This window comes from Onychomys torridus, chromosome 4 (genome assembly GCF_903995425.1).
Source record: "Onychomys torridus chromosome 4, mOncTor1.1, whole genome shotgun sequence".
Taxonomy (NCBI): domain Eukaryota; kingdom Metazoa; phylum Chordata; class Mammalia; order Rodentia; family Cricetidae; genus Onychomys; species Onychomys torridus.
In genome coordinates, this window is record NC_050446.1 from 105374965 (window position 1) to 105401847 (window position 26883).

The following is a 26883-nucleotide window of genomic DNA, read 5'->3' on the forward strand; positions in this document are numbered from 1 at the left end:
TGTGAGCTGCCATATGGGTGCTGGTAATAGAACCTGAGTCCTCTGGAAGAGCAGCCAGTGCTCTTAGCCATTAAGCTGTCTCTCCTGCCCCCAGCCTTTCTTCTTAAAGTTAAGACAAAGGTCTCACTATGTAGCCTCAGCTGGTCCATGTGTAGAATGGCTAACCTTGAACTCACAAAAATCTGCCTGCCTCTGCCTCCTGAGTATTGGGATTAAAGTAGTACACTACCACACCTGCCCCAACAATTTCTACTTTTGATAAAAATTTTATGACTAGGATATAGAGAGAACTTTTAGAACTGGATAAGAAAACAGTTACAGTTAAAAGCCAAAAAAAAAAAAAAAAAAAAAAAAAATCTCTAACACTGAAAAAAAAATTTAAAAAAAAACAGGCAAAGATTCACTAAGGAAAATATGAATGAAGAATAATTAAAAATCAACAAATTCTTCAAAAATACTCAGCATTATTATATTGCCATAGGTAGGTTATATATTTAAGACCACACAGTCAGACAGAGGTGTGCAATGACTATACGCAAAAGCTGACACTGGCCTGGGGAGGTAGCTCGGTTGGTAAAGTTCTTACTGTGCAAGCATGAGCACCTGAGTTTGAAACTCTGAACTCATACAGAAAGCCAGTGTGGTGGCCAGTGCTTTGAATTCCACAGTGCTTTGAATTCCAGCACTAGAGAGGTGGGGCTCACTGCCAGGCAGTTAGTCTACCTGTCCCGACAAACAAGGTGGATGGCGCCTGATGAATGACACTCCAGGGTGATCTTTGGCTAGCATACATTCAACATATAAAAAGCTAATTCTCTGGTTTAGTAGAAGACAAATATAATCTGTTCTGGCATGCAATCTGTTTTAATAAATTGATAGTATCCTTACTATCATAATGACTGGAGAAACCAATCACTTCTTAAAGATTAAAATCTGGAAACAGAAGACAAATTGAAAATGGTGTAGTCACTTTGAAAAACCATGTGGCACATTATTTAAAAAATTAAAAGTAGGCCGGGCAGTGGTAGTGTACAACTTTAATCCCAGCACTCGGGAGGCAGAGCCAGGTGGATCTCTGTGAGTTCGAGGCCAGCCTGGTCTACAAAGCGAGATCCAGGACAGGCACCAAAACACCACAGAGAAACCCTGTCTCAAAAAAACAAAACAAAACAAAACAAAACAAAAAAAATTAAAAGTGGATCTATCACCTGGAGCTATTGCTCAGTTAGTTCTAGGTTCAGTCCCCAGCACCACATAAACTGGACATGGTAGCACACAAACCCAGAAAGACCAGAAGGTCAAGATCATTCTTGGCTACATTGTAAGTTCAAAGCCAGCCTTGGGCTGGAGGAGGAGGAGGAGGAGGAGGAGGAGGAGGAGGAGGAGGAGGAGGAGGAGGAGGAGGAGGAGGAATAATAATAATAAAAACCTGTAAGTTGAACTTACCAGTAACTTCCTTACCCAATAATAATAATAATAATAATAATAATAATAATAATAATAATACCTGTAAGTTGAACTTATCAGTAACTTCCTTACCCAATAAAAATAAAAACCTGTAAGTTGAACTTATAAGTAACTTCCTTACCCAATAATAATAATAATAATAATAATAATAATAATAATAATAAAAACCTGTAAGTTGAACTTATCAGTAACTTCCTTACCCTGTGCTTCCCAGTTCCTGGTTGTCACCTATTCTGTTTTTGGTTCCTATGAATATCCTGGTGTGGTATCTAATGGAACCATAGTGTTTGTCTTTTGTATCTGCATAATACTCGGTGTGGTCCCTTTGACACTCATCCCTGATGGAGCACACTTCAGAATTACCTTTCTTTGGGGCGTATGTGTAGCTGAGCAGTAGAGTGCTGCCCTAGCATGCACAAGGCTCCTAGATTCAATCCCAGCACACAAAAAAAATCCAAGAGAAAGCAAAAGCCTGTTGTCACAGCTGAGCTGATACTGCATTAGGCCTTTTGTGGTTGCTTGTCCGCTCTTCCGCCTGTGGTCACTGGTGTGGCTTCTACCTTTTGACTGTTGTCAGAAATGTCAACATGAGAAGTACAGGTAGACTGTGTGCTAATTCTGTGGCTGGGTTGTTTTGTTTTGTTTTGTTTTTGAGGGACTGCTATTACTGTTTTCTATTACACCTTACAGTTCATTACATTTCCAAAAGCAATACACCAACATTTCTATTTTTTTTAATATCCTTATTGGCACCAATTTTCAATTTTCACTTACGTTTTTGGGAATTTTTAATTAATTAATTTATTTATTTAGTAGTAACCATAATAATGGACATGAAAAAAGTAGCTCGTTGTAGTTTTGATTTTTGTATTTCACTGATGCTCGGTGTGGTTATCTTTTTATATTTTTATTGGCCATTATTATATCTTATTCGGGAAAAGAAGACCTCTTCAAGGGTCTCATTATGTAGCTTTGGCTGGCTTATAACTTGTTGTGTAGACCAGGCTGGCTTCAGTTTCTCACCTACCTCTGTCCCCTAATTACTGGAATTAAAGGCATATGCTGCCACGCCTGACAGTCTAAGCCAGGTTTTTATTGTTGATTTGTATAACAGGCTTTAAAATTGTATAATTGTGGCAGTAAGCATGCTTTGAAGCTATATCACATTGGTATATGACTGTTTTCTTCCTATCTATCTATCTATCTATCTATCTATCTATCTACCTACCTACCTACCTACCTACCTAAATAATAAAGTTATATTCTTTGTCCCAGATTATGAAAACCCTTTTCCCACGAAGTCCTAGTTTCTACTATATCATTAGTCTATACCTTTTTACCTTAAGTAAATCATAGCATGTATAGATACTGAGCTAATATTTGTAGATGAATTAGATTTGAGCCAGAACCTCAGTGAGGGTCTTAGTAAATAAGGTTTGCTGGGTAGTTCAAAGGATCCTGCAGAGATTGGGTTTCTTTTGAAAAAAAAAAAAAAAAAAACTGTGTAAACTGGCCATAGTGGCACACACTTGTAATTCTCACACCTGGTAAGCTGAGGCAGGAGGATCAGGAATTCAAGGCTAGCTTAGGCAACATGAGACCCAGTCCCAAAAATGTCCTTTCATAGCTGTTGAATTTGTGAGTAAAACAAACTATGCCTCCAGAGACCTGTTTTGTTTTGTATCAGTTCTTTTTTTTTAATTCTTACTGTTGTGTGTGGTATGTATGATCTGCCTGTATCATTTTTTAAGTGTGTATTCTTTCTTTCCACAGATACCCTTCTCATTGACTACCAGTTCACTTTTAGCCTGTCCCAGGAAGATGATCGCTATTATACAGCCATCAATTTTGTGGCTACTCCTGATGAAGTAAGCATTTCTTTCAAGATGTCTTATTTTGTGTTGAATTTTGTATGAGTCCTTTTCTTGGTCATCCTGGACAGAAGTACTGCATAGTAGCAGAGCAGTCTCAGGGTGGGAATATACAAGGTAATCTTTTATATATATATATATATATACACACACACACACACATATATATATATATACACACACATATATATATATTTTCATTTACTTGATAGTTTTATACTTATATGTAATATGTTTTGATAATATTCAACATCTATTACCCTCTTTCATCTCCCTCATACTTAGTCCCTTTTCTCCCCAGCAAGTCCCTCCCCTCCCTTACATGAGTACAGGGTGTGTGTGTGTGTGTGCGTGTGAGTGTGTGTGTGTGTGTGTGTATGTGTGTGTCCCACTAAATTTAATTAGTTTCCTGCTGATTGCAAGAGCGTGGGTAGGAGGTTATTTACTGGAGCATGGGTACCTTACCAATGACTACAGCATGGAAGAAAACGACCCGCTCTTCTCAGGCAGCCTTTAACTGCCAATAGTTCCTCAGGGAACAGGGTGATGTTTAGAGTCTACATTTTATCTTCTTTCTACTCAGAAGGCAGACGTTACTGAATGTTTTTAAAGTAGTAGCAGAATAATGTTCATGATGGTGTGTTTAGAAGATGAATTATTGAGTGAGCACTTTTTTAAGATTTATTTTTATTTAATATGTATGAATGTTTTGCCTACTTGTACTCCTGTGCAATCATGTATGTGCAGTGCTTGTGGAGGCCAGAAATAGGGGTTGGATCCCCTGGAACTGGAGTTGCAGACCATTGTGAGCCATCGCGTGGGTACTGGGAACCAACCCAGGGTCCTCTGCGAGAGTAGTGAGTGCTCTTAATTGCTAGGCCACTTCTCTAATCCCCACAGGTGGACAGCTCTTTAAGGAAATGTAAGAATTTACATTTTAAATTCTGCAGGTGCACTGTAATTTTTAAAATAATTTTGTTTTACGTTTATGGCTGTTTTGCCCCTATGTGTATTTGCCTGATACCTGTAGAGGCAAGAAAAAGGCACTGGGTTTCTTACAGTTAGAATTACAGATGGTTGTGAGCCACCATGTGGGTGATGGGAATTGAACCCTGGTTTTCTGTTAGAGTAGCAAGTGCTCTTAACTGTTGACCCATCTCTGTGACACCTAGGTGCATCATATGAATGGCTGTGTGAATTGTGTGTGAAGGAGGTGTATGTGTGTCCATGTCTATGCCAGTGGAGGCCAGAGGTCAACATCAGGTGTCTCTCTGTTGCTTTCTACCTTAATTTTTTTTTTTTTAAGCATGGTTGCATATACTCCTGTGATCTTCCTGTCTTCTTGTTATTAGCACTATAATTACAAGTGTATACTGCCACACCTGGCTTTTTACAGGGTCCTTCAGATCCCCATGCTTGTGCCATCTCCTTAGCATCTTGACTGGATTCTTTTTTTAAATTTTAGTATAAGCTTATAGCAGAGTACCACAAGTGAAATTTATTACTGCCTTAGTCATGAGCAAATATCAAAGGCTCAGTCTTTCAGGGTGTAATTGATAGTGTTAATTTTATTTTTCTAAATAAACAAATAGCCAGTCATGGTAACTATACTATATATAGTCTCAGCACTTGGGAGATGGAGGTAGGAAAATCAGCAGCTCAAGGCCAGTCTCAGCTAGGTAGTGAGTGGAGACCAGCCTGAGCTATATTTGTCTTGACAGCTGTACTCTATCAAAACAAATAAATATTATGGAATTTTTGTAACACTTGGTAACAAAGTTGATGACCATGAGAGTCTTTGGACTTTTCTTCATTCTCCTGTTTTGTTGTGTTTTATGACAGACTTCTTACTAGATTTATCCAAATATGTATGTTGTATCTTTTACAAAATGACAAGGATTTTAGTCCTTGTCATGGGAAGAAGTAGCTGTTAGCTATGTGCTGTCAGCAGATACTTGTTTTTTGTTTTGTTTTGGTTTAGTTTTTCAAGACAGGGTTTCTCTGTGTAGCTTTACACGTTTCCTGGAACTCACTTGGTAGACCAGGCTGTCCTGGAACTCACAGAGGTCCGCCTGGCTCTGCCTTCCGAATGCTGGGATTAAAGGCGTGCACCACCACTGCCTGGTCGATACTTGTTAATATAAATAAATAAGCACACATCTGTCCTTGAAAAAGAAAACAAGGTTTTCTTGAATGCAATCCCTGCTTTGTGAGACCTCTCATTTGGAAATCACAGTTTTGAAAATAGCTATTGCAAATGTTTCCATTGTGGTTTTCTAGTATAATTATAAAATAGTTGTTTTTTTTTTTTTTTTTTTTAAAGATAAATCTTGGGCTAGAGAGATGGCTCAGAGGTTAAGAGCACTGACTGCTCTTCAGAGGTCCTGAGTTCAATTCCCAGCAACCACATGGTGGCTCACAACCATCTGTAATGAGATCTGGCACCCTTGTCTATATATATAATAAATAAATAAATCTTAAAAAAAAGATAAATCTTCATTTCCTAACTTTTTTAAATAACTTTTTTAAATGAGCATTTCCAGCATGGTTGGATTAATATAAGAATACAGCATCTAAGGCTGAAGAGATGACTCAGTTGAGAGTACTGGCTGCTCCTGCAGAGGACAAGGTTCCATTCTCAACATCCTCATGACAGCTCACAGCTATCTGTATCTCTAGTTCCAGGGCATCTGATGCCCTTTTCTGACTTTTCTCCAGCACCAGCCATACAGATGGTACACAGTCATACATGCAGGCAAAAACATCAACATACATAAAATAACATTTTTTTTTCCAAAAAATAATATAGCATCTGATTGGTTTGTAAAACAATTTCTTGGTCCTTTCTTAATTACTTTTGTATTTGCATGACAAAACACCATGTCTAAGGCAACTTAGAGAAGAAAGCATTTAATTTGGGGCTCACAGTTCCAATGGGTTAGATTCCATGAGCATCATAGCAGGGATTCTGGCAGTAGGCAGGCAGGCATGGTGCTGGAGCAGTAGCTGAGAGCTTACATCTTATCCTTAAGTAGAAGACAGTGAGAGAAAGAGCTAACTGGGAATGACATAGGCTTTTCAAACCTCAAAGCTCACTTCTAATGACTCATCTCCAACAAGGCCACACCTCCTAATCCTTACCAAACAGTTCCACCAACTGGGGACCAAGCTTTCAAATGTATGAGACTATGGAGGCCATTCTCATTCAAATCACCACAGGTACCAAGAAAGATTTGTTAGTGAAATTTCAGTGAAAACTAAAAACATCATTAGAATTTGCCTAGCACAGCTAACAATGACTTCTGCCAGCTCCACAGGTTCCACAGAGATAAAACCTCATTTATTAAAACCAAAATCAAAATGAAACTGGCCCTTTGAGTTGCTGTAAAAGGAAAACAAGATTTTCAAAGCCAAGAAACCATACTCAGACATACTTTTCTTATAATAATTTTAGTGAAAGAAATATTTTTTAAATCAAGAATGTATATAAATTTTGTTTTAAATTTAGTGCATTTGACCTGTGTAAGAGTTTTGGAATCCAGTTCCTATTTGAGAGACATTTCATAATATATGTATTGATCATATGAATTTCAGTTATCATTAAATAGAAATTGGATCACTAGATCAGATGTTTCCTGCTAAGTGGGAACCTTGGGCATTTTAGAACAGTTGCTCAGAAATGCTAAAGATAAGCTCCTCTTACAGAGGACAGAAGGTGAGGGTCCTTTTTTCGTGGGGCTGACATTGGATAAAGTACTGGATTTCACACTTCTATGGGAGGCAAATGAAATTTTATCTTCAACTTATTACTTGTGTTGAGGGAAATTGATAAGAAATGTAGCCACCTCTTTATATAGGCACGAACTCCTCTTGAGATGTAAAATAGTCTGTAATTAAGATGGTTAAGAGTAGTAAGAGCTGCTTGTTGCTCTGTCTTAAAAACCTGAAAAGTGTTAACAGTTTCTAATTGTGTGCATTTCTCATCAGCAAAACAGGGATTTGGACATGTTTATCAATGCCTCCAAAAACTTCAACCTCAACATCACCTGGGCTACCAGCTTCTCAGGTAAAGACACACCCAGAGAAATGATGGATTAGCGAATGTAGTATAGGGGTGGAGAAGGGGCCTCCGGAGCTAGATGAATGAGCTCCGGTCCACCTTTGCCAGTTAGGAGCCATGACACCTTGAACGAGCGTGCTCAGCTCCTAGCCTCAGGATTCCTCCGAGTGAGTAGTCACAGTCCTGGCCTCCAGCGTTGTAGGTTTGGGTTTGTTGGGTGGTCACACCTACTCTGCTACCATCTCTTCTGTTTTCTGTGCCACCGTCTAGCATTGTGAGCATCTCTCTGTCTGTGCTTCACAGGTGAAAAATTTAAATGACACACAGTTTGAAGAAATGAAAACTCTTTCAGTGAAAAGGGATTTTAATATGTAGAAATAACCATACTTTGGTAATTAAAATAAGTCCTAAAAGCACAGCTTTTCCTTTCTTGTGTATCTTATGGTGACTCACTCAAATTCTGATGGCCCTGGTATAGCAGCTAAGATAGATAACTACTCCATAACTTGATAACTCTGTGGACAGACATAGCTTTGAATTTACCTGTACTGTGGTGTTATACAAGCTATCAAATCTTTCTTTTCTTTTTAAATTGTCTTTTAAGCTTGTTTTATTTAATTGGATGTTTGCTGTTGCCTGTGTGTATATAAGTATACCATGTATGTGCAATGCTTGAAAAGGCCAGAAGAGGGCATCGGATCCTCCCTCTGCCCCCCACTGGAGTTACAGACAGTTGTGAGCTACCACATCTGTCCTGGTAATGGAACCCAGGTCCTCTGAAAAAGCAACCAGTACTTTTAACTGCTGAGCTGTCTCTCTAGTCCCAAGTTACCTAAATTTTCTGATACAGTTTCCTTCTGTATGAAATGATACTGTAAATATACCTTGTTATATACAAGTATATTCAACCTTTTTATATTGCAGCATGTTGGGCCCTATTCATAACTATGCCTGAATTGTGGAGTGTTACAGGAATAAATGCAATAAAGGAAGTACTTGTAGTGCTTGAAGTTTAACTCATGCATAAGAATGTATTCATTTGTGTGTTTGTGTTGAGTCTGCTCATACTCCTGTTCTTGGCAGTGGAGTACACAAAATGTGGTAGGACCATCCAGAAACATATTGTACAAGGTAGGGTCCTGAATGCAGTGTTAGCTGGTGATAGAAAGGAGGACTGAGTGGCCACGTGAGCACCTTCTTCTCTGTGAAGACTTGAGGACATTTCTGCTTAGGAAGTGATGGTTGAATAAGTGTCCCTGGTACAGAGGCCTGAAGCATTGTCACATTTCACAGTGTGAAGAAGAATTACAATGGACTTGAAGTGTTATGTGCAGAGTGAATGTCAGTGCCTGTTTTATTTTATGTGTATGAATGTCTTGCCTGCATGTATGTCTGTGCATCACTTGTGTGCCTGGTGCCCATGGAGTTCAGAAGAGGGTGTTGGGTGCCCTAGAACTGAAATTACAGGTGGCTGTGAGCTGCTGTGTGGGTGCTGGGATTCTAATCTGGAAGAGCTGTTGGTGCCCTTAACTGCTGAGCCATCTCTGTAGTCCCCACCAGTGCCTCTTTTAGGAAGGACTCTGGTGATAATTTCCTGACCACATGTGCCTGTGGTGGTATTGTGTTCCCCAAATTACTGTGCACCCTAATAAACTTATCTGGGGTTAGAGACAGAACAGCTACAATATTAAACATAGAGGTTAGGCAGTGGTAGCACACACCTTTAATCCTAGCATTTCTAGAGGCAGAAATCCTTCTGGATTTCTGTGGGTTCAAGGCCACATTGGAAACAGCCAGGCATGGTGACTAATGCCTTTAATCCCAGGGGGTGATGGTAGAAAGTAGAAAGATATATAAGTCGTGAAGACCAGAAACTAGAAGATTTTGGCTGGTTAAGCTTTTAGGCTTTGACCAGTACAGTTCAGCTGAGAGCCATTCTGGATGAGGACTCAGAGGCTTCCAGTCTGAGGAAACAGGATCAGCTGAGGAACTGATGAGGTGAGGAAGCTGTGGCTTGTTCTGCTTCTCTGATCTTCCAGCATTCACCCCAATAACTGGCCCCAGGTTTGATCTTATTAATAAGACTCTTTAAGATCCATGCTACATCTGCCATGTTCAGTGTGGAGGGTTTGGATACAAGTTTATGTGTCAGTTTGCTTAGGTTCAAATCCCAGCTCCAGTCCTTGTGGGCTGTCAAACCTGAGGCAAGTTACTTAATGATTTCTTGGAACTTTAGTTTTTCTGATCTATAAATGAGGGTCGGAGTGTGTTGATGAAGTGGAGACTTGGCTCAAAGGCTGTTCCTTTGGCATTGTGAGGGTCAGTAAACTGTTACTCTCATTACTAACTGGGAAGACTGCCGACCATCATGCCCTACCTCCTCCATAAAAGAGGCTTCATTTTCATTCTTTGCTTCCTTCTAGCTGGAACCCAGGCTGGAGAAGAGATGCCCGTTGTTTCAAAAACCAACATTAAGGAGTACAAAGATAGCTTCTCTAATGAGAAATTTGATTTTCGCAACCACCCAAACATTACCTTCTTTGTTTATGTCAGTAATTTCACCTGGCCCATCAAAATCCAGGTAAGAACTGCTTTTTAACTTCGCTGTATGAAGATGGTGAAATCTCTCTAGTGAAGACTAAATTCCCTCATTTGGAATCAGTGGTCACTGAAAGGTACAATGAGGTCCTTTGAGGATCCTTGGTATAAGACTGAGTAGCACGTGGATGTTGTTCTATAGGCTGGGAGATGCTCAGTGAGTACAAGGCTTGCTGCACAAGCATGGGGACCTGGATTTGCATCCTCAGCACTCACATAAAAAGTGGGACATGCAGTGTACCTATTACCTTAGCACTGGAAAGCAGGAGACAGGAAGATCCCTATGACTTGCTGGCCAGACAGTCCAAGCTGAATCTGTGAGCTCTCGATTCAGTGAGAGACTCTGTCTCAAAAAGTAAGGTAGAGAGTGATTGAAGAAGACACACCCAATGATCTTTTGCCTTTGTATGCATGTGCACATATGTATACCTTCACACGTGTGCACACACAGAGAGAAAATATTCCTATAGTGTCATATCACTTGTGAAGAAGGGTTCAGAGCACTTTTAAAAGCAAGTTAGAAGCTATGCAAAGTATTACTTTTGTAATATCAGGACTTGGAAGACCAATGCAGGAGGATCACCCTGAGTTTGAGACCATAGCAAGACCTTGCCTCCAAAAAAAATAAATAAAGTTGATTGGCATATAATTATGTATTTATTCCTTGAGTACTTGCTATGTAAAAGCCTTTAGAAATACAAAATTTTAATATGGAATTGAGGATAAACGAAACAAGTACATGTAACCAATAAGGTACAAAACATGACATAAGAAAAGATACCGAAGTGGTGTCTTAGTTACAGTTTAGAGGAGGCAGATGGAGTGCTGTGTAAAGATGTAGACGTTAGAGTGGAGCAGACAGGGTTGGATTCTTGGTTCCTATGCAACCATGGAGCCTCTCCAATCTGTAGATTCTTTGTGTGTGTGACCAGAGGGAAAGTCACAGGATTAGTATTACCTACTGTCACATCTGTTGTTGTCAGTCTGCTCTTTGGTCCTAAGGAAGCTAGTGTGTTCCTATCCAAGACCTATGGCTTCTTTGAACTTTTTATAACCATATTCTTTGAGTTCTTGCCTCGGTACTTCCTGTTCCTAACTTTATTTTGGGTGAATGTGCTGTCAAGGAAGTGTAGCTACTTGATGGGGTCTTGTGCATTTTCACCTGATCAGCTTCAGAAGCAATTCAGTACTGATGACTGGCATGGGTTTGGAACTTAGTTCTTGCAGGTTTATCTTCGTGGGGCTTTGGCCGAAGACAAGAGTTAGGTTGTTTTTCCACTACTCCTTTTCCTGTCTAGATGGTCTCCAGGCATGTTCATCTTCGATGCGTCTCCCTTTGCTCATGCAGCTTCCGCCCTTGCCAGCCTTTTAAGCAAAGGGCCTGCTCCCTTTTTCTATTTCTTTGTATCTGTTCACTCATCAGCCCACAGGATAGCTCCTTTCTTTCCCAAACCTGGAAAGAAAGCACCATCACATACCACACACTTGAATCACTGTCTTGTGTGTCTTCTTTCCTTTCTTTATTTTCTGGTCAGTTATTTGGGCAATTTACTTCATTAAATGCTGGGGTAGCCTATGGTCTGGTCGTGGTCATCTTCTTGCTTCGTTCCACAGAGGTTTCTTGGTGACTTAATCCTACTGGTGAGTGCTGGTGCTCCTCAGTGCTGTGTCTAGTCTGGCTCCCATGGAAACGTCACACCAGTATTCTTTGTTGCCACCTTGACATCTCTGCCTGGACATTCACACACTTCCCGTGTTTAGTGCATAGTCACCCATATCAGCTAACCCAGCATCCTGCACTTTCCTCCTTGGGAATATAAGGACTATGCTCCCTGATGGACAGGCCAGGCCTGTGGGATTCCTGGTATAAATTCAGTTCGAGCATGATGTATTAGTTCCTTAGTTCACACATTATTAGATTGAGTTTGCTAGTTTGATTTGCATCTAAGAGAATGTCCAATAATTTTCCTTCCCTATCCTTGTTATGGTTTTGATGTCAAGGCTAAATTAATTTAATCTTTTAAACTTTTTATTACATTTTAGTGTGTGTGTGTGTGTGTGTGTGTGTGTGTGTGTGTGTGTGTGTTGTCAAATGTGATGTAGTCTTTAAGAGAAATGAAGGAACTAGGAGTGAGGCTAGTATGTGAGTGGGCTTCTGATACATGCTCTGACATGGGCTGGGAAGATGGATCTGTGAGTAAAAATGCTTTACTCACAAGCTTGATGACTGAAGTTGAATCCCCAGAACCTGTAAAAAAGATGTGAATGCAGTGGTGGCGTCTTTAGCCCCAGCACTCTGCAGCAAGACAACAGGCAGAGAGAGGAGAACAGGCTGGAGGTTCTTGGGGCAGTTAGCCTCAGGTACCCAGTGTAGCCACAAGACATGCCGTAAAGAGAGAGCTGCCTCCTAGAAGCAGTGTTGGTGAAATAGCATAGTCACAAAAGGACTGCTACTGTTTTTATCACACTTATGTGAAATATCTAGAATACGTAAATTCTTAGAGTCAGGAAATCAGTTAGAGATTAACAGTGACTAGGGGAGCAGAACATAGAATTGCTGCCTCCAGATTATTAGAAAGTTTTTGTTTGGGGTGATGGAAAAGGTTTGGAAGTGTAGATATTTGTGTTGTGTTATGAATATAATTACTGTTGCTGAATTGTATGCTTTAAAGGTGGGTTAAATGGAAGCTAGAGAGATAGACGGCTTGGCAAGTCAAAGAACTTATTGCTCTTATAGAGGGCCTGGGTTTAGTTCCTGGTGCCCGCATGATAACTCAGAACCTTCTGTAGCTCCGGTTCTAGAGAATCCACCACCTGCTTCTGACCTCTGCATATAGTGTACATACCTACATGCAGGCAGAACACTCCCACATATACAATATAATAAGCATTTTTAGATTTTTTTAAATTGATTAGAGGGGAACCCAGCACAGTGACACTCACCTGTAGTCCCACCTCCTTGGGAGGCTGAAGCATGAGCATTGTCAGGAGTTCAAGACCACTCTGGAAACACAGGAAGACAACCCAAAAACAAGCAAGAAAGGTTAAAATGGTAAATTTTATATGTAAATTGGACCATGTCAGACCATTTTTTTGTCTTTTTTTAGATGATTTATTTATTTTATATGTTTGAGTGTTTTGCCTGTGTGTATTGCAGGTGGATCTCTTGAATTCAAGGCCATCCTGTTCAGGCAAGGCCAGGACTACATAGATTTTGTCTTTAAAAAAAAAAAAAAAAAAAGGATGAGCCGGGCAGCAGTGGCTCATGCCTTTAATCCCAGCACTCAGGAGGCAAAGCCAGGCAGATTTCTGTGAGTTCGAGGCCAGCCTGGTCTACAGAGTGAGATCCAGGACAGGCACCAAAACTACACAGAGAAACCCTGTTTCGAAAAACAAAAACAACAACAACAACAACAACAAAAAAAACAAAAACAAAAAGAAAAGAAAAGAAAGGAAGAAGAAAAAGGATGAAAAGGCATGCTACATCCTGGAATAAAATTCTTTACAAGCTCTGGGTGGTAGTGGTAAACACCTTTAATCCCAGCACTTGGGAAGCATAGGCAATCAGATCTCTGAGTTTAAGGTCAATCTGGTCTACAGAGTGAATAACTATCACCCCAAACAACTATAGAATATAATCATTCTCAAAACTTAACAATAAAGGCATTAATTAGTCCAATTAGAAAACAGTCAAATGACACAAAAAGACATTTTGCCAAAGAGAATTTACATATATCAGGTAATCACATGTAAAGATGTGGAGGGCTGGAGAGATGGCTCAGAGGTTAAGAGCACTGAGTGCTGCTCTTCCAGAGGTCCTGAGTTCAATTCCCAGCAACCACATGGTGGCTCACAACCATCTGTAATGAGATCTGGCACCCTCTTCTGTATACATAATAAATAAATCTTTAAAAAAAAATGTAAAGATGTTTAAAGCCAATAATCACTGGAAAGGAGGTGAAACTCCAAGTACTCCAGTGTATTTACATACTCTGGCTATGTAAGGTGGTTTTGCTACTCTGGAAAATAGTTTGACATTTATCTGAGAGAAATGAAAAGCAAGGGTCACATAAATTCCTGTTTATAGCATTTTATAGCACTATTTAGCAACTTTATATATAGTAGCCAAAACTAGAGAAAATCCCAAATATTCTTAATGGTTGAATGGCTAAATGAACTGTGGTACCTGTACTCTGGAATAATCGGCAGCAGTGAAGGAAATGAACTGCTGGACATTGTGGTTGCATGCCTGCAATCCTGGCATTCAGGAAATGAGGCAAAAAGATTGCAAGTTTAACGCAGTCAGGACCATGTGGTGTGTTAGTCTTGGGTCCAGCCTAAGCTACAGAAGACTTTGTCTCAAAACACTGGAAAAATAAATCAGATATACACAGAGAGGGGAAAATGGGAAGGGAAAAGGAGGAGCTGTCAATCATGCAACTGGTAAATTCTTTGGAAATTTTGCTACTGAAAAAAATCTTAGAAGTTTGCATACTTCATGGTTCTATTTATATAAAACATTTGAAAATGTTACAGCATTATATATGATATTATACACATATACTTAAAATGAATACATATACTAAAGCTTCAAATTTCTCTTATTAATTTCTGAGTCGACTTCTAAGCCTTCTCTGTTTTAGAAGTGTTTGTGCCCACCCATGCTGAAGAAAGGAAAGACACAGGGTATGCCTATCAGGAGTGGGAGATATATGGGGTAGATAGGAATTCTGCTACCCATTATTTAGAGTAAGATCAGCAGGGCTTTAGATTATTTCTAAGATCCCAGGGAGGTTGGGCCCAGGCTCAAGTCAGCACAATTAACCTCCCTCTCCTTCCCTACCCTTTTTAGTTGGGTGCCACCTACATTTGTTGGGAGTTTTTAAAAGCTTTATTTTATTTGGAATTATGGCTATGTGTGTGGGTATGTGCACATGTGTGTGAGTGCTTGAGGAGGCCAGAAGTGTTAAATCTTCTGGAGCTGGAGTTAACAGGCAATTCTGAGCCACAGGATCTGTGTGCTGCAAATAAAATGCCAGTCCTCTGCCAGAGCAGTACATACTCTTAATGGCTGGGCCATCTTTCCACCTGCTGTCAGATTGCTATGTGAACTACTGGACTTGGTTTGTATTAAACTTACTTACTGATTGAGTTTAGATTGTTTCCATACTGATCTCATCATGGGCACAATGCAGTTGAGTGCCAGACTATTGCTCAGAGCTGGGAAACAGAATTTTCAGATGGTTAGTGAGCATTTGGTTCCTGCTGCTGCTGTCTTCTCCGGCTGGAAAGAGGCGTCCTCGAGCATGGCTCTGTGTAGAGCCAATCCTGATATTGCTAGTGCTGAGTTCTAGTCTTTTCCTTCCAGTGCCCTCTGGCTCCACCCTCCAAAAGTCACTGGCATGGTTTAGAGCTGGCCTTCGAGAGGGAGGAGGAGCTCTTGCCCAGACATACTTTAAAAAGTAATCGGTGCATGTTGAAGATTGAATGAGGTGTTAATTTCCTCTGACTTTTCGGTGTTCCTTATCTGGACTGGATCAGTGACTTGGTAAAGATCCATTTGTGAGCTGCATTCAGGGTACTTGGAAAATAACGATGGTGTGCTCAGCATTGAGTTAGCCAAGCTTTCTTTGAAAAGCACAGGTAAGTTTTCTTCAAAGTATGCCTTTTTCTCTGGTAACTGCTGTATTTTCAGGATATTGAAGGTGTATGCAAGGAAAGCCGGTATTCTTGGCTATTAACACACCCATTCTCTGCATTTCAACAATGGCTGTGTGCTGTGTGGAGGCTGAGCTGGCTTTCTGGGTAAATGTATCATAGTCTCTACAAAGGAGGCTTTTCAGTATTTTCCTTTGAGTTTTCCTCTGGCTCCTAAATATACACATACTTACATTAGTAGCTGTCCTAATAGTAAAGACAGAGACATTTTGAATGCAGACTGTAGGAAAATATCTAAATGATGATTTCCAGGCAAACAAACCTTTTTATCTTGAGCATCATTTTTTAAAGCACTGAAGGAATCTTGATTCTCTACCCAGAAGTTCTATCAACTGTGGTGCTTTTAAAGTGGTCATTCTAAACTCCATTTCCTCCAGTGGCTCATCTCAGGGCCCCTTTCTATAATTAGAAGCAGATCAAAATCTGTAGCTGCTGAGGGAATTTGAAAGTAACTATAAAAATCTTTGTAGACGCAATTAAAAACAAAAAAGAAAAAAATAAACACCCAGCCTGAAGAGGCTATGTGTAGGAGGTAATTGGTGTTTTGCAGACAGCAGCACCTAGTTGCTGGTCAGTTGTGGGTGAGGGCTCTCCCTCAGCTCTGGCTTTCTAAAGGCTGTCTTCACTATTCTCCCCAGAAGCAGGGATTCAGATGGCTTCTGCCATGCCCACAGCTGGAAAGGCAAGGCCCTGGCTTGCCACTGACTACAACAGAGGTTGTTATTCTAACATGGAACTAATATTAAAGCCTCCTCTATACTAGGTATTTCATGTAAGAGACCAGTGTTCACAAGGGAAGGCAGTATGGAATCAGCCTTGAAAACAGGGTACTCATTTGAATTTTAGAGTAATATTTATAGGTGCTAAAAGAATCATTGTATCCAAGAGAGGATATGTGAAAATTATTCATTCAGATATGCTTTACCTATTGAAATATGATTCATACATCATATAACTCAGCCCATTTAAAGTAAAAAGCTCATTGGTTTTTATTATATTTGTAGAGTTCTGTAGCCATTCCCACAATAAACTTAGAAATTTTCATTCCCAAATGAAGCCCATTAGTAGTCATTCCCCATATCTCCATCCCTTGCCAACTACTAAATATCATACATACCTGTCATATATGACTGGCTTCGATATTCATGTTTAGTCTGGTTTAGTATTTTATTAAAGTAGAAGATTATTCCATCTGTGTTATACCATCTTTTGTTTACTCATTTATCTGATGGGGGTATTTGGCTTGTTTTCAGTGTTTAGCTGTCATGAATAGTCAGACATATGTATGTTTATTTATTTATTCATGTATTTGTAGTGCTGACGATTAAACCCAGCTCTGGCTAGACATGTACTCTCCCTATGTGTTTATATGAGCTACACCCTAATCCCAATATATGCTTTTTTATGTTTATTGTATAGCAGTAATGCACATACATACTACCTGTTGGATTACCTTTACCTCAGGAGTTTTAAGAATTATAAAGCCTTAATACGCTTGAAAGAAAATTGTAGTGCCTGTTGTGGTAGTTTATGCCTATAATTTCAGAACTTGGGAAGCTGAGACAGAAGGATTGCCAGGAGTCTAAGGTGGGCCTGGGCTGCACATTGAGTCCCAGGCCCTACCTGGGCTACAGAATAAGACCCTGGCTAGAAAATAAATGGAGCTCGGAGGTGGTGCAGTGGTTCAGAGTATATACTACTCTCCCAACTCCCTGTAACTCAGCTCCAGGGGTATCTAACACTTTTGGCTTCCTTGGGCACCTGTACACACATGTATGTACTCACACAACCTAGGGGTTGGGGATTTAGCTCAGCGGTAGAGTGCTTGCCTAGCAAGTGCAAGACCCTGAGTTCGGTCCTCAGCTCCGGCAAAAAATAAAAATAAAGTAAAAAATAAAAAACAAACAAACAATAATAATTTTTAAAAAATCTTTAAATAAAAATGGCCATGCTACTGAAGAATATGTCCCCCCTTTCCTGGCCTTTACTGCCTCATCCATGATAGAATCAGGTAACCACCACTGCTGTGAAGTCATTTGTGCCCATCCAGGAGGCAGCCTTTGGCATCAGTTTTCCTGTCCTCAGGTTCTTATATTCTTTCTGCTCATCTTCTACAGTGCTCCCTTAAGAAGGGGTGATAGAGAAGTTCATTTAGGTGCAAACACAGCAGTCACTTGTTGAAAGCTTTGGCCTTTTAAGAGTCTCTGCATTAACCATCACCTGCTGCAAAGAGATACATCTCTGCCCCAGGGAGGGATGTGTGAGATATATATTTATATATATAATGTTTGTACATGTGAATGTGTGTTCACTTGTATGTACAGAAAGGCTAGAGAATAATTGTTGGAATCATACTCTATTCTGCTTTATTCCCTTGAGACAGGACCTTTTATGGAACCTGGAGCTAGGCTGGCAGTCAGCAAGCCCCAGCTTACCCTACTGCCCTCCCCTCCCCACCACCACCACACACACACCTACTGTTGGGGTTTCTGATGTCTGCAACACACCTGCCTTTTTAAATTTTTACCCTGTTAACCATCTCCCCAACTTTATTGTACTTCTTGAAAATTTCCTCTGGCTTACTGAGGATTAAAGATTAATTACTAAAGATTAATTTCTTCTAGCTTACTTGGATTAAGGCATGTGGCAGCACAAACAGCTCTTTTCTTTATTGCCATTGTCCCTATCATTTTTAAAAATATTTTTATTTTATAATTAATTTAATTTTATATATCAGCCACAGATTCCCCTGTCCTCCCTCCTCCCACTCCCCAGTCTTCCCCCCCATTCCCACCTCCTTTAAGGCAGTCTCCCCTGGGGAGTCAGTCCAGCCTGGTAGATTCAGTTGGGGCAGGTCCAGTCCCCTCCTCCCTACACCAAGGCTGAGCAAAGTGTCTCAGCATAGGCCCTAGGTTCCAAAAAGCCAGCTCATTCACTAAAGACAGGTCCCGGTTCTACTGCCTGGGGACCTCCTAAATAGTTCAAGCTAATCGACTGTCTCATTTATCCAGAGGGCCTGGTCTAGTTCCATGGGGGTTCCTCAGCTATTGGTTCAGAGTTCATGTGTTTCCACTATTTGGCTATTTGTCCCTGTGCTTTTTCCAATCATGGTCTCGATATCTCTTGCTCATATAATCCCTCCTCTTTCTCACTGATTGGACTCCTGGAGCTCCACCTGGGGCGTGGCCATGGATCTCTGCATCTGCTTCCATCAGTCACTGGATGAAAGTTCTATCATGACAGCCAGGGTGTTCGGCCATCCGATCACCAGAGTAGGTCAGCTCAGGTACTCTCTTGACCATTGCCAGTAGTCTATAGTGGAGGTATCCTTGTGGATTTCTGGGGACCTCTCTAGCACTCTGCTTCTTCCTATTCCTGTGGGGTCTTCATTTATCATGGTATCTCTTTCCTTGTTCTCCCACTCTGTTCCTGATCCAGCTGAGACCTCCTGCTCCCTTAAGCCCTCTTTCCCCTAACCCTTGCCCTCCATTACCTCCCCACCCCCGGTTTGCTCATGTAGATCTCATCCATTTCTCTGTCGTTGGGCAATCCCTGTGACTTTCTTAGTCTCCCTATCATTTTATCAGAACTCTGTCTTTCTACTCAATCCACACCATCTGGGAATACCGCCTGGCTGGAATGATTGAATCTTTGTCTACAGTAGGCCTCATCCATTTGATTTCTACAGCCAGAAGCCTTTCTGATTCAGAGCAACAGCCATAGAGGATAGCAGTACTCTTTCAGCGTTAGGTATTGGAGATGTGTCACATGCTCCTCAAAGTTACAAGGGGGTGGGAAGAGAAGAGAAGGCCCATATTCCCTAAGTAACACCAGAACTGAGTCCTAAGGAAACATAGATAGGGCAGTGAGAATGTTTGTATTGGGAAGAGAGAATGGCCAATTGCTTCAAAATAAGAGTTCAGCAGAAGTGATAGTACATGTGATCAAGAAGCTAAGAGCTAGGCTGGGGTGTAGCTCAGTTGAAAGGATGCTTGCCTAGCATGCAGAAAGCCCTAGGTACTATCCCAGGCACAGCACAAACTGAGAGTAGTAGCACACTCATGTAATACCAGCACTCAAGAGGTAGAGGTAGGAGGGTCAAAGGCTGCATAGGAAGGTTAAGAGAAAGCTTGGGGGCATATCTAAAAATTAAAAGAAAAAAATGGTAGCTGATAGAGCTATCATGAAGAGACTTAAAGGTTCAGCTAAGGAATGTAAACTGCCTCCTGATAACCCTGAGAGTCACTGAATTATTTTAAGTCAAGAAATGAACATAGATCAGTGTTTCAAAAAGACCTCTGTGGCAGTGGTTGGCAGTATTGGTTAGAGGTAGCCCCACCTGCATCATGTAGTTCAGGCTGGATTGGATGTGGAAGCATCATCCTCTTCATGGCCCTCAGATACCTTCATAGCCACTCCTCTGCACTTGCTCCCCATAGCCACATGCTTGTCTGTTCTTTATTATATAAATACTTCCTTATAGGCAATTATTATATTTTATATTCCAGTATCTTCAAGATAAATTCTATGTCCTGACATAGAATTGAGTAGTTATAGGTACTCTGTAAATGTATATGGGGTGGATGCATCTTTGTTGGCACAAGAGCTTTAGAGTAACAGAATTTAGTTCTTTTTTTCCCCAGCATTTTAAACTATCTTTTGGCAACAAGATAATCATGATAGCATAGGCTAACCCCTAACTAACTATGAAGCCAAAGATAACTTTAAACGCTTGATCCTTCTGCCTTTACCTCCCAAGTGCTCAAATTACTGGCATGTACCACCACTACAACTAGCTGAAGTGTAAATCTAATTAATTTTATCAATAAAAACCAGGAGTCAGATATGGGGTAAAACCTGAAAAATCAGAGAAGCAGGACAGTAGCCACAATTGCTTCCTTCCACTTCACTTCTTCCAGTCCAAAAAGGGCTGAGATCCTGTCTCCACCCTGCCTTATCACTTCTTGTTCCTCTCTATACAGACCTCTAGACCTTTATGGTTAACTAGTGGCTAGCTCCACCCTCTGACTCCAAGCAAGCTTTATTTGTCAGAACACAAACAGAATATCACACAACATTTCCCCCTTTCTGTCTAAATAAAAAGCAAAGGTTCTAACTAATATAGAAAAACAATATGTACAATAACTACATATAAATATACACAGGCAATAAGTGCATTAATAACATCTAGTCCATGAGTATTTGACAAATTCAGAGAAAATACTCCACTATCTATCCTATCTTTGTGAGTCCAAAGTGTTGTACCTAATTAACTTTCTATCCTAACTTACATTTCCAACCCAAAACTATCTTTTTATGTCTCTCAATCTTACACACTTTACACCTCTTTTGTAAGTCTCTCTTCAGAATTTGTTAACAAGGAAGACTATAACTAGCTAGTCTTCAACTCCATCAAAGACCTGAGAATATAATATTACCTGAGTAAACAGGAAGTGCAGAGCAAACAACTTCCAAAATTAAATGACAGAAATAGCTGGTCACTGGTCACTTTGTTGCCGTTTCTCTGATCATGCAGGTTCTTACCCCCTTTTATCTAAATAAAAAGGAAAGATTTTAACTTTAACATAATAAACTACATACAATAAGAACAGTGATCAAGTAAGAATTACATTTACAACATCCAGTTCCTTGGCATTTGGCAAGTCCCGAGAAATCACTGTAGTACCTATACTATCTTGATATGTCTAAATTTAGCTCTGTACCTAATTTACCTTCTTTCATTTCTAAGGAAAACTATAAATATCTAGTCTTCAACTCCATCAGACTCTAGATTATAATATTACATGAATAAATAGAGAGTGCAATGCAAGCCACTTCCTATAAGCTATAGCCATTACCAAAAATATAGAAATGACAGAGACATCTGGCTGCCTGGACAGTCACCCAAGATTCCTCTGAAACATTGAGGCATCCATCTTCAGCCTATAAACCTATAATATCTGGCAGACTTTTCTATGAAGCAGGAATTTTGAAGGACTGTCCCACCTTGTTTGGGCAAAGTTCAACAGTCATTTTTCTTTATGTCCTGCATGTCCAGTTTGGACAGTATACTGTCAGCAATTGAGGCAAGGGCAGTTTCTTGCCTTAATGGCTAGTTTTGCCACATTGAAAGCAAACTCCATATGGAGGTTCTTCGATACCCATCATCCCTTTATGAAGTAGATTGGTGCTGCCAGGAGCAGACATGTCTCACTGTCATGAAAAGCCCTATGTTAACAAAATATTTTAAGTGCCATATTCTCCAGGTCTTTGAAATATTTGAAGACCATCTATCTATCTAAAATATATCTCTGTATTATCTTGAAAACATGCCTAACATAACTACAAGTTTGATTGTTATAGATGACTAACTACTAACCTGCATTTAATTATACATTACATTTTAAAATGAGCTATAGCACAGTGCCCCAAATAAGAGTAGAAACATACATACAGTATAAAAAAACTTTAAATTTGTATCAATATATCAGAATCCATTCCAGTGTAAAATATGTGAGGTTAATCATTGTCTTTTTATCCTATATTCTTATATCCCCCTTAAGATGACAAACATCCATAAGTCACTGAATGACCAAAAACTACCCATCCCATCTCTTGGGAGTGTGGGTGTTGTGTTCTCTAGACTGCTTCCTGTTGTTTGAGGGCAACAGCATCTTTAGGGAACCCTGAGAAAATTGAGATAATGATCAAGTCCTGGAAAAACTAATTATAACATTTGTCCAGTCTCAGAACAGTTCCCATGCAAAGGAATTAGTATATATGTCCCTTGTCTTGTAGTTTTTCTTGCTTTATTTCTTTATGTCTGTAGCCAAGATTTTCAGAAGGTCTTCCCTGATCAAATCTGATCTCTGTTAACCTTGAAGGAATCCAGTCTTTTGCTTCCTATTCTCCAATGCAATACATTCTTTGAATTCCATTTTAAAGTTAAGACATTCCTAAAGTATCTAGGCTGGTTTTTTTTTTGTTTGTTTTTTTGTTTTTTTTTTATAATCCTATGTCTCTCAGTAGCTGTCATTTGCTCATTAACTTCAAAAAATTCAAAGTCAACTCAACCATACAGGATCCAGACTCCCTGCTTATTTCCCATTTTTATATGGCCTTTTCCCTTTATATTACTTGATTCTCTCTTTAAAGACTTTATTATTTTTAAACTACTTACTTTTTTACTTTTTTTTTAATGACTGTCTCTACCCATCCTCTTTTCTTTCCAAAGCCTATGTACATTTTTAAACACTCTGTAACTTGTTTAGAGGCTTTTTTCCATTTGGATGTGTCTTTACTGTGTGTCTCTAGCCTTTTCTGATTGCATGAGCCAAACTTTAAACTGCTAAATGGCTTTGTGCTGGCTACTTGCTTCACCCTGCTTGGTTCCCGGAGAACCAAGCTTTACATCCCTCAAGCCCGGCCAAGAGCTGTATTCTGATTCTGAGAGCTGTTCAAACTGCTCCAGCTCTAGGTAGCTGTACTCACACTGTCAGACATTTTTATTTAGCTTGCTATTTCCACTTAACATGCTGGCTGCTCAGTGCTAGCTGTATGGCACAGCCTCTTAAAGGAGCTGTATCCATTTTTTAATATTTGTTTTTCAGCTTTCTCAGATCCTGTGTGGAAATTTGGGCCCCACATTGGGCACCAAATGTAGCTGCCTTTCTTTTGGGTCACCAACCAGCTCCCAAATCATGACATGGAGACTTCTTATTACAAATGCTTGGCCTTATCTTATGCTTGTTCCACTAGCTCTTATAACTTATTTTAACCTATTTCTCTTCATCTACATTTTGCCTCAGGGCTTTTTATCTTTCATTCTGTATGTCCTACTCTGTGTCTGCTGGCTTGCGGCTGCCTTCTTCCCTCTTTCTCTCCTTTCATTCTCTTCTCTTTCTCCTACTTACTCTCTCGGCCTGCCAGCCCCGCCTATCCATCTGCTGCCGAGCTACTGGCTGTTCAGCTTTTTATTAGACCAATCAGGTGCCTTCGGCTGACAAGGAGAAACAGCAACACATCTTTACATAATTAAATGCAGCATAAACAAAAGTAGCACATCTTTGCCTAGTTAAACAAATATTCCACAACAACAACTTTATTTTGTTTAAAATTTTGTTTAGGGCTGGAGAGATGGCTCAGAGGTTAAGAGCACCAACTGCTCTTCAGAGGTCCTGAGTTCAATTCCCAGCAACCACATGGTGGCTCACAACCACCTGTAATGAGATCTGACACCTTTTCTGTATACATAATAAAATAAATAAATCTTAAAATAAATAAATAGATAAAATATTGTTTAATTTGCTGGGTGGTGGTGGCGCACACCTATAATCCCAGCACTCGGGAGGCAGAGGCAGGCGGATCTCTGTGAGTTTGAGGCCAGCCTGGGCAACAGAGTAAGTTCCAGGACAGGCTTCAAAGCTACACAGAGAAACCCTGTCTCGAAAAACCAAAAAAAAAAAAAAAATTTTTTTTTTTGTTTAATTTGTTATTATTTTATATTCATGTGTGTTTCTGATATGTGTGTTGGAGGAACAGAAGCCACTGGATCACAGTTCTCCACCATGGGTTCCATTTTACTTGCTGAACCAACCACTTGCTGGTTCAGCTTCCCAATTGTTATCCTACTTACCATCTGTAGTAAAAAGTTACCATCTACGTAGTTATTATTTCATTTGAACATGTATTGAACACATCTAGTCTAAAACTCTTGCTTAAAACATTTCAGCCAGACAGGCATGATGATGTGAGCCTATAATTTCAACACTGGGAGGCTTGTGGCAGAATTGTGAGCTCGTGGGCACGCTGAGCTTTTGAGATCCTATCTCTAATAAAATTAAATTATATGAACCAAGTTTTTGAAATAAGGATGTTCAATTACTGAAAAAGTCTAGGCAAATATCAAAAAAGAACCCTGAAATCTGGAACTTACTAGTCCCAAGCATTTTTTTTTTTTTTTCAAGTTAGGACCTCATTGTGTAACCCTGGCTGACCTTAAACTCACAGAGATCTGACTACCACTGCCTCCCAGGAGCTAGGATTAAAAGTGTGTGCCACCACTGCTTGGCAGTCTCAAACATTTTAGATAAAGGATCTCAGCTATACCATTATCTTACCAATAAGAGCTCTGGTACTATGAAGTCGGTGACATCAGCCCAGTAGTAGGTATTAGTGTGTGAATATAAAGTTACAGCTGCCGTATTTAATTAGTTCTGAGATAAACAGTTGATAATCTATCCACCAATATAGCCAGTGGTTTAGAAAGCATTATGCCTTAGTTTAATTTGCAATGTTTTTCTTCCCCATAAAATAATGTTGCCTCTTTTGCTCCTTAGTGTTGAAATACATTAGGAATCTTTAATATTCTTGGTACTAAAGCCTGTTAATTTATAGTAAAGTTGCTAAATTAGAAATGATAACCTATTGGTTCAGGTTATAGCCTGTAGCTGAGACCCTTTTGTTAGAAAGCAGCAGAGGCTGGGTCAGTGGTGCCATTTTCTAGCCTATGTAACTTTATACTGCTGTTTTCTGCCACAGATTGCCTTCTCCCAGCACAGCAATTTTATGGACCTGGTACAGTTCTTCGTGACTTTCTTCAGGTAATTCCTCTCATACTAACTACTTATTCCTTGGAAACAGCCCCTTAATTCTAGCTTACTTTGTATGTGTGCCTGCAAAGCTTCAAAGTACTCACAATAATGTAAATTTAATCTGACCTGATTAAAGCATTGTGATATAACTATTAAATGAATGGAAGACAATTTGTGTGTAACTGGGGTGTGTGTGTGTGTGTGTGTGTGTGTGTTGTGTTGTGTAATTTAGTTCTCTGGGGTAAAGCTTGGACTAAAGCAGTATTAGTAATGGTCACTGCTGTGAGCTACATATGTGGTCTGTCTTAATTGGGAGATGGTTCTGATGACTCCATTATGAAAGGTAAGTCTTTTTTTTTTTTTTTTGAGCTGAATTGAACCCAGGGCCTTGCGCTTGCTAGACAAGCGCTCTACCACTGAGCTAAACCCCCAACCCAAGTCTTAGTTTTAAACTCCTGTATTTTTATAGTTTTCTTGTTAATACTTTATTTTTCTGAGAATAATAAATTGTTGCAATGCTTATAAAGAGCACTTGTAAGAGAAGCAGTGAGAGTCGACCTCACTTTCTGTATCCTCCCCCAAACAGAAATTGATCTAGTGTTTTAGTTTTTACATTTACACTAAGTCTTGAGTTTTTAACTCAGTTTTTTGTTTTGTTTTGAAACAGGGTCTCTCTTTATAGTAGTCCCAACTGCCCTGGAACTCTGTGGAGAAGAGGCTGGCCTTGAAATCACAGAAATCCTTCTGCCTCTGTCTCCCAAGTACTGGGATTCAGTGTGTGCCACCATGCCCCAGCCAACTCAGTTATTTTTTGGTGTTCTCTACACTGCCTTTCTCATCACACACACACACACACACACACACACACACATCAGGTACATACACCAGGCACACACACAATTCCCTTCCATTCATTTAATAGTTACATCACAATGCTTTGGCCAACCATAAAATCCTGAATTGACTTATGATTCTTCTTGCTAATTTTTTAGATGAAAAGGGTCACCCTTTGCTTATCCTAAATGTAATACTTTTCTTTACTATTGTTTTTTTTCCCCTATGAGTCTACTCCAGAGTTATACCTGTAATCTGACAAAACAAAGATCTTCCATGATGGTTGTCTCTTGGCTTTAGGCTCTCTTGGGGAGTCCCACCCCAGAATGTTCCAGCCTCCTGTCCTTAAATGTACTAGTCTCTAAGGCCCACCGTGTCATTGTCATTGTCCTAATTACTTTTATTGCATATGACAAAGCACCATGATAGGCAGCTTATAAAAGAAAGCATTTAATTGGGGTCACAGTTCCAGGTTAGACCCCATGACCATTATGGCAGGGAGCACAGCAAAGGGAGGCAGGCAGGGATGGCTTTGGAGCAGGAGCTAAGAACTTACATCTGACACACGCATAAGGCAGAGAGAAAGAGCTAACTGGGAATGACATGGGCTTTATTTGTTTGTTTATTATGTATACAGAAGAAGGCACCAAATCTCACTACAGATGGTTGTGAGCCACCATTTGGTTGCTGGGAATTGAACTCAGGACCTCAAGAAGAGCAGTCGGTGCTCTTAACCTCTGAG

The 26883-nt window shown here is 40.0% G+C and overlaps 1 protein-coding gene across 2 annotated transcripts in view; it reads left to right on the plus strand.

Moving 5' to 3' along the window:
• The window catches only part of Atrn (attractin), a 127955-nt gene that overhangs the window by 88055 nt on the left and 13017 nt on the right, over positions 1 to 26883 (plus strand). For both annotated transcript variants that reach the window (XM_036183778.1, XM_036183777.1), the window contains exons 22-25: positions 3241 to 3335; positions 7326 to 7404; positions 9822 to 9979; positions 25255 to 25316. In XM_036183778.1, the coding sequence (XP_036039671.1) occupies positions 3241 to 3335; positions 7326 to 7404; positions 9822 to 9979; positions 25255 to 25316 (394 nt within the window). The remainder of the gene's footprint in view (positions 1 to 3240; positions 3336 to 7325; positions 7405 to 9821; positions 9980 to 25254; positions 25317 to 26883) is intronic.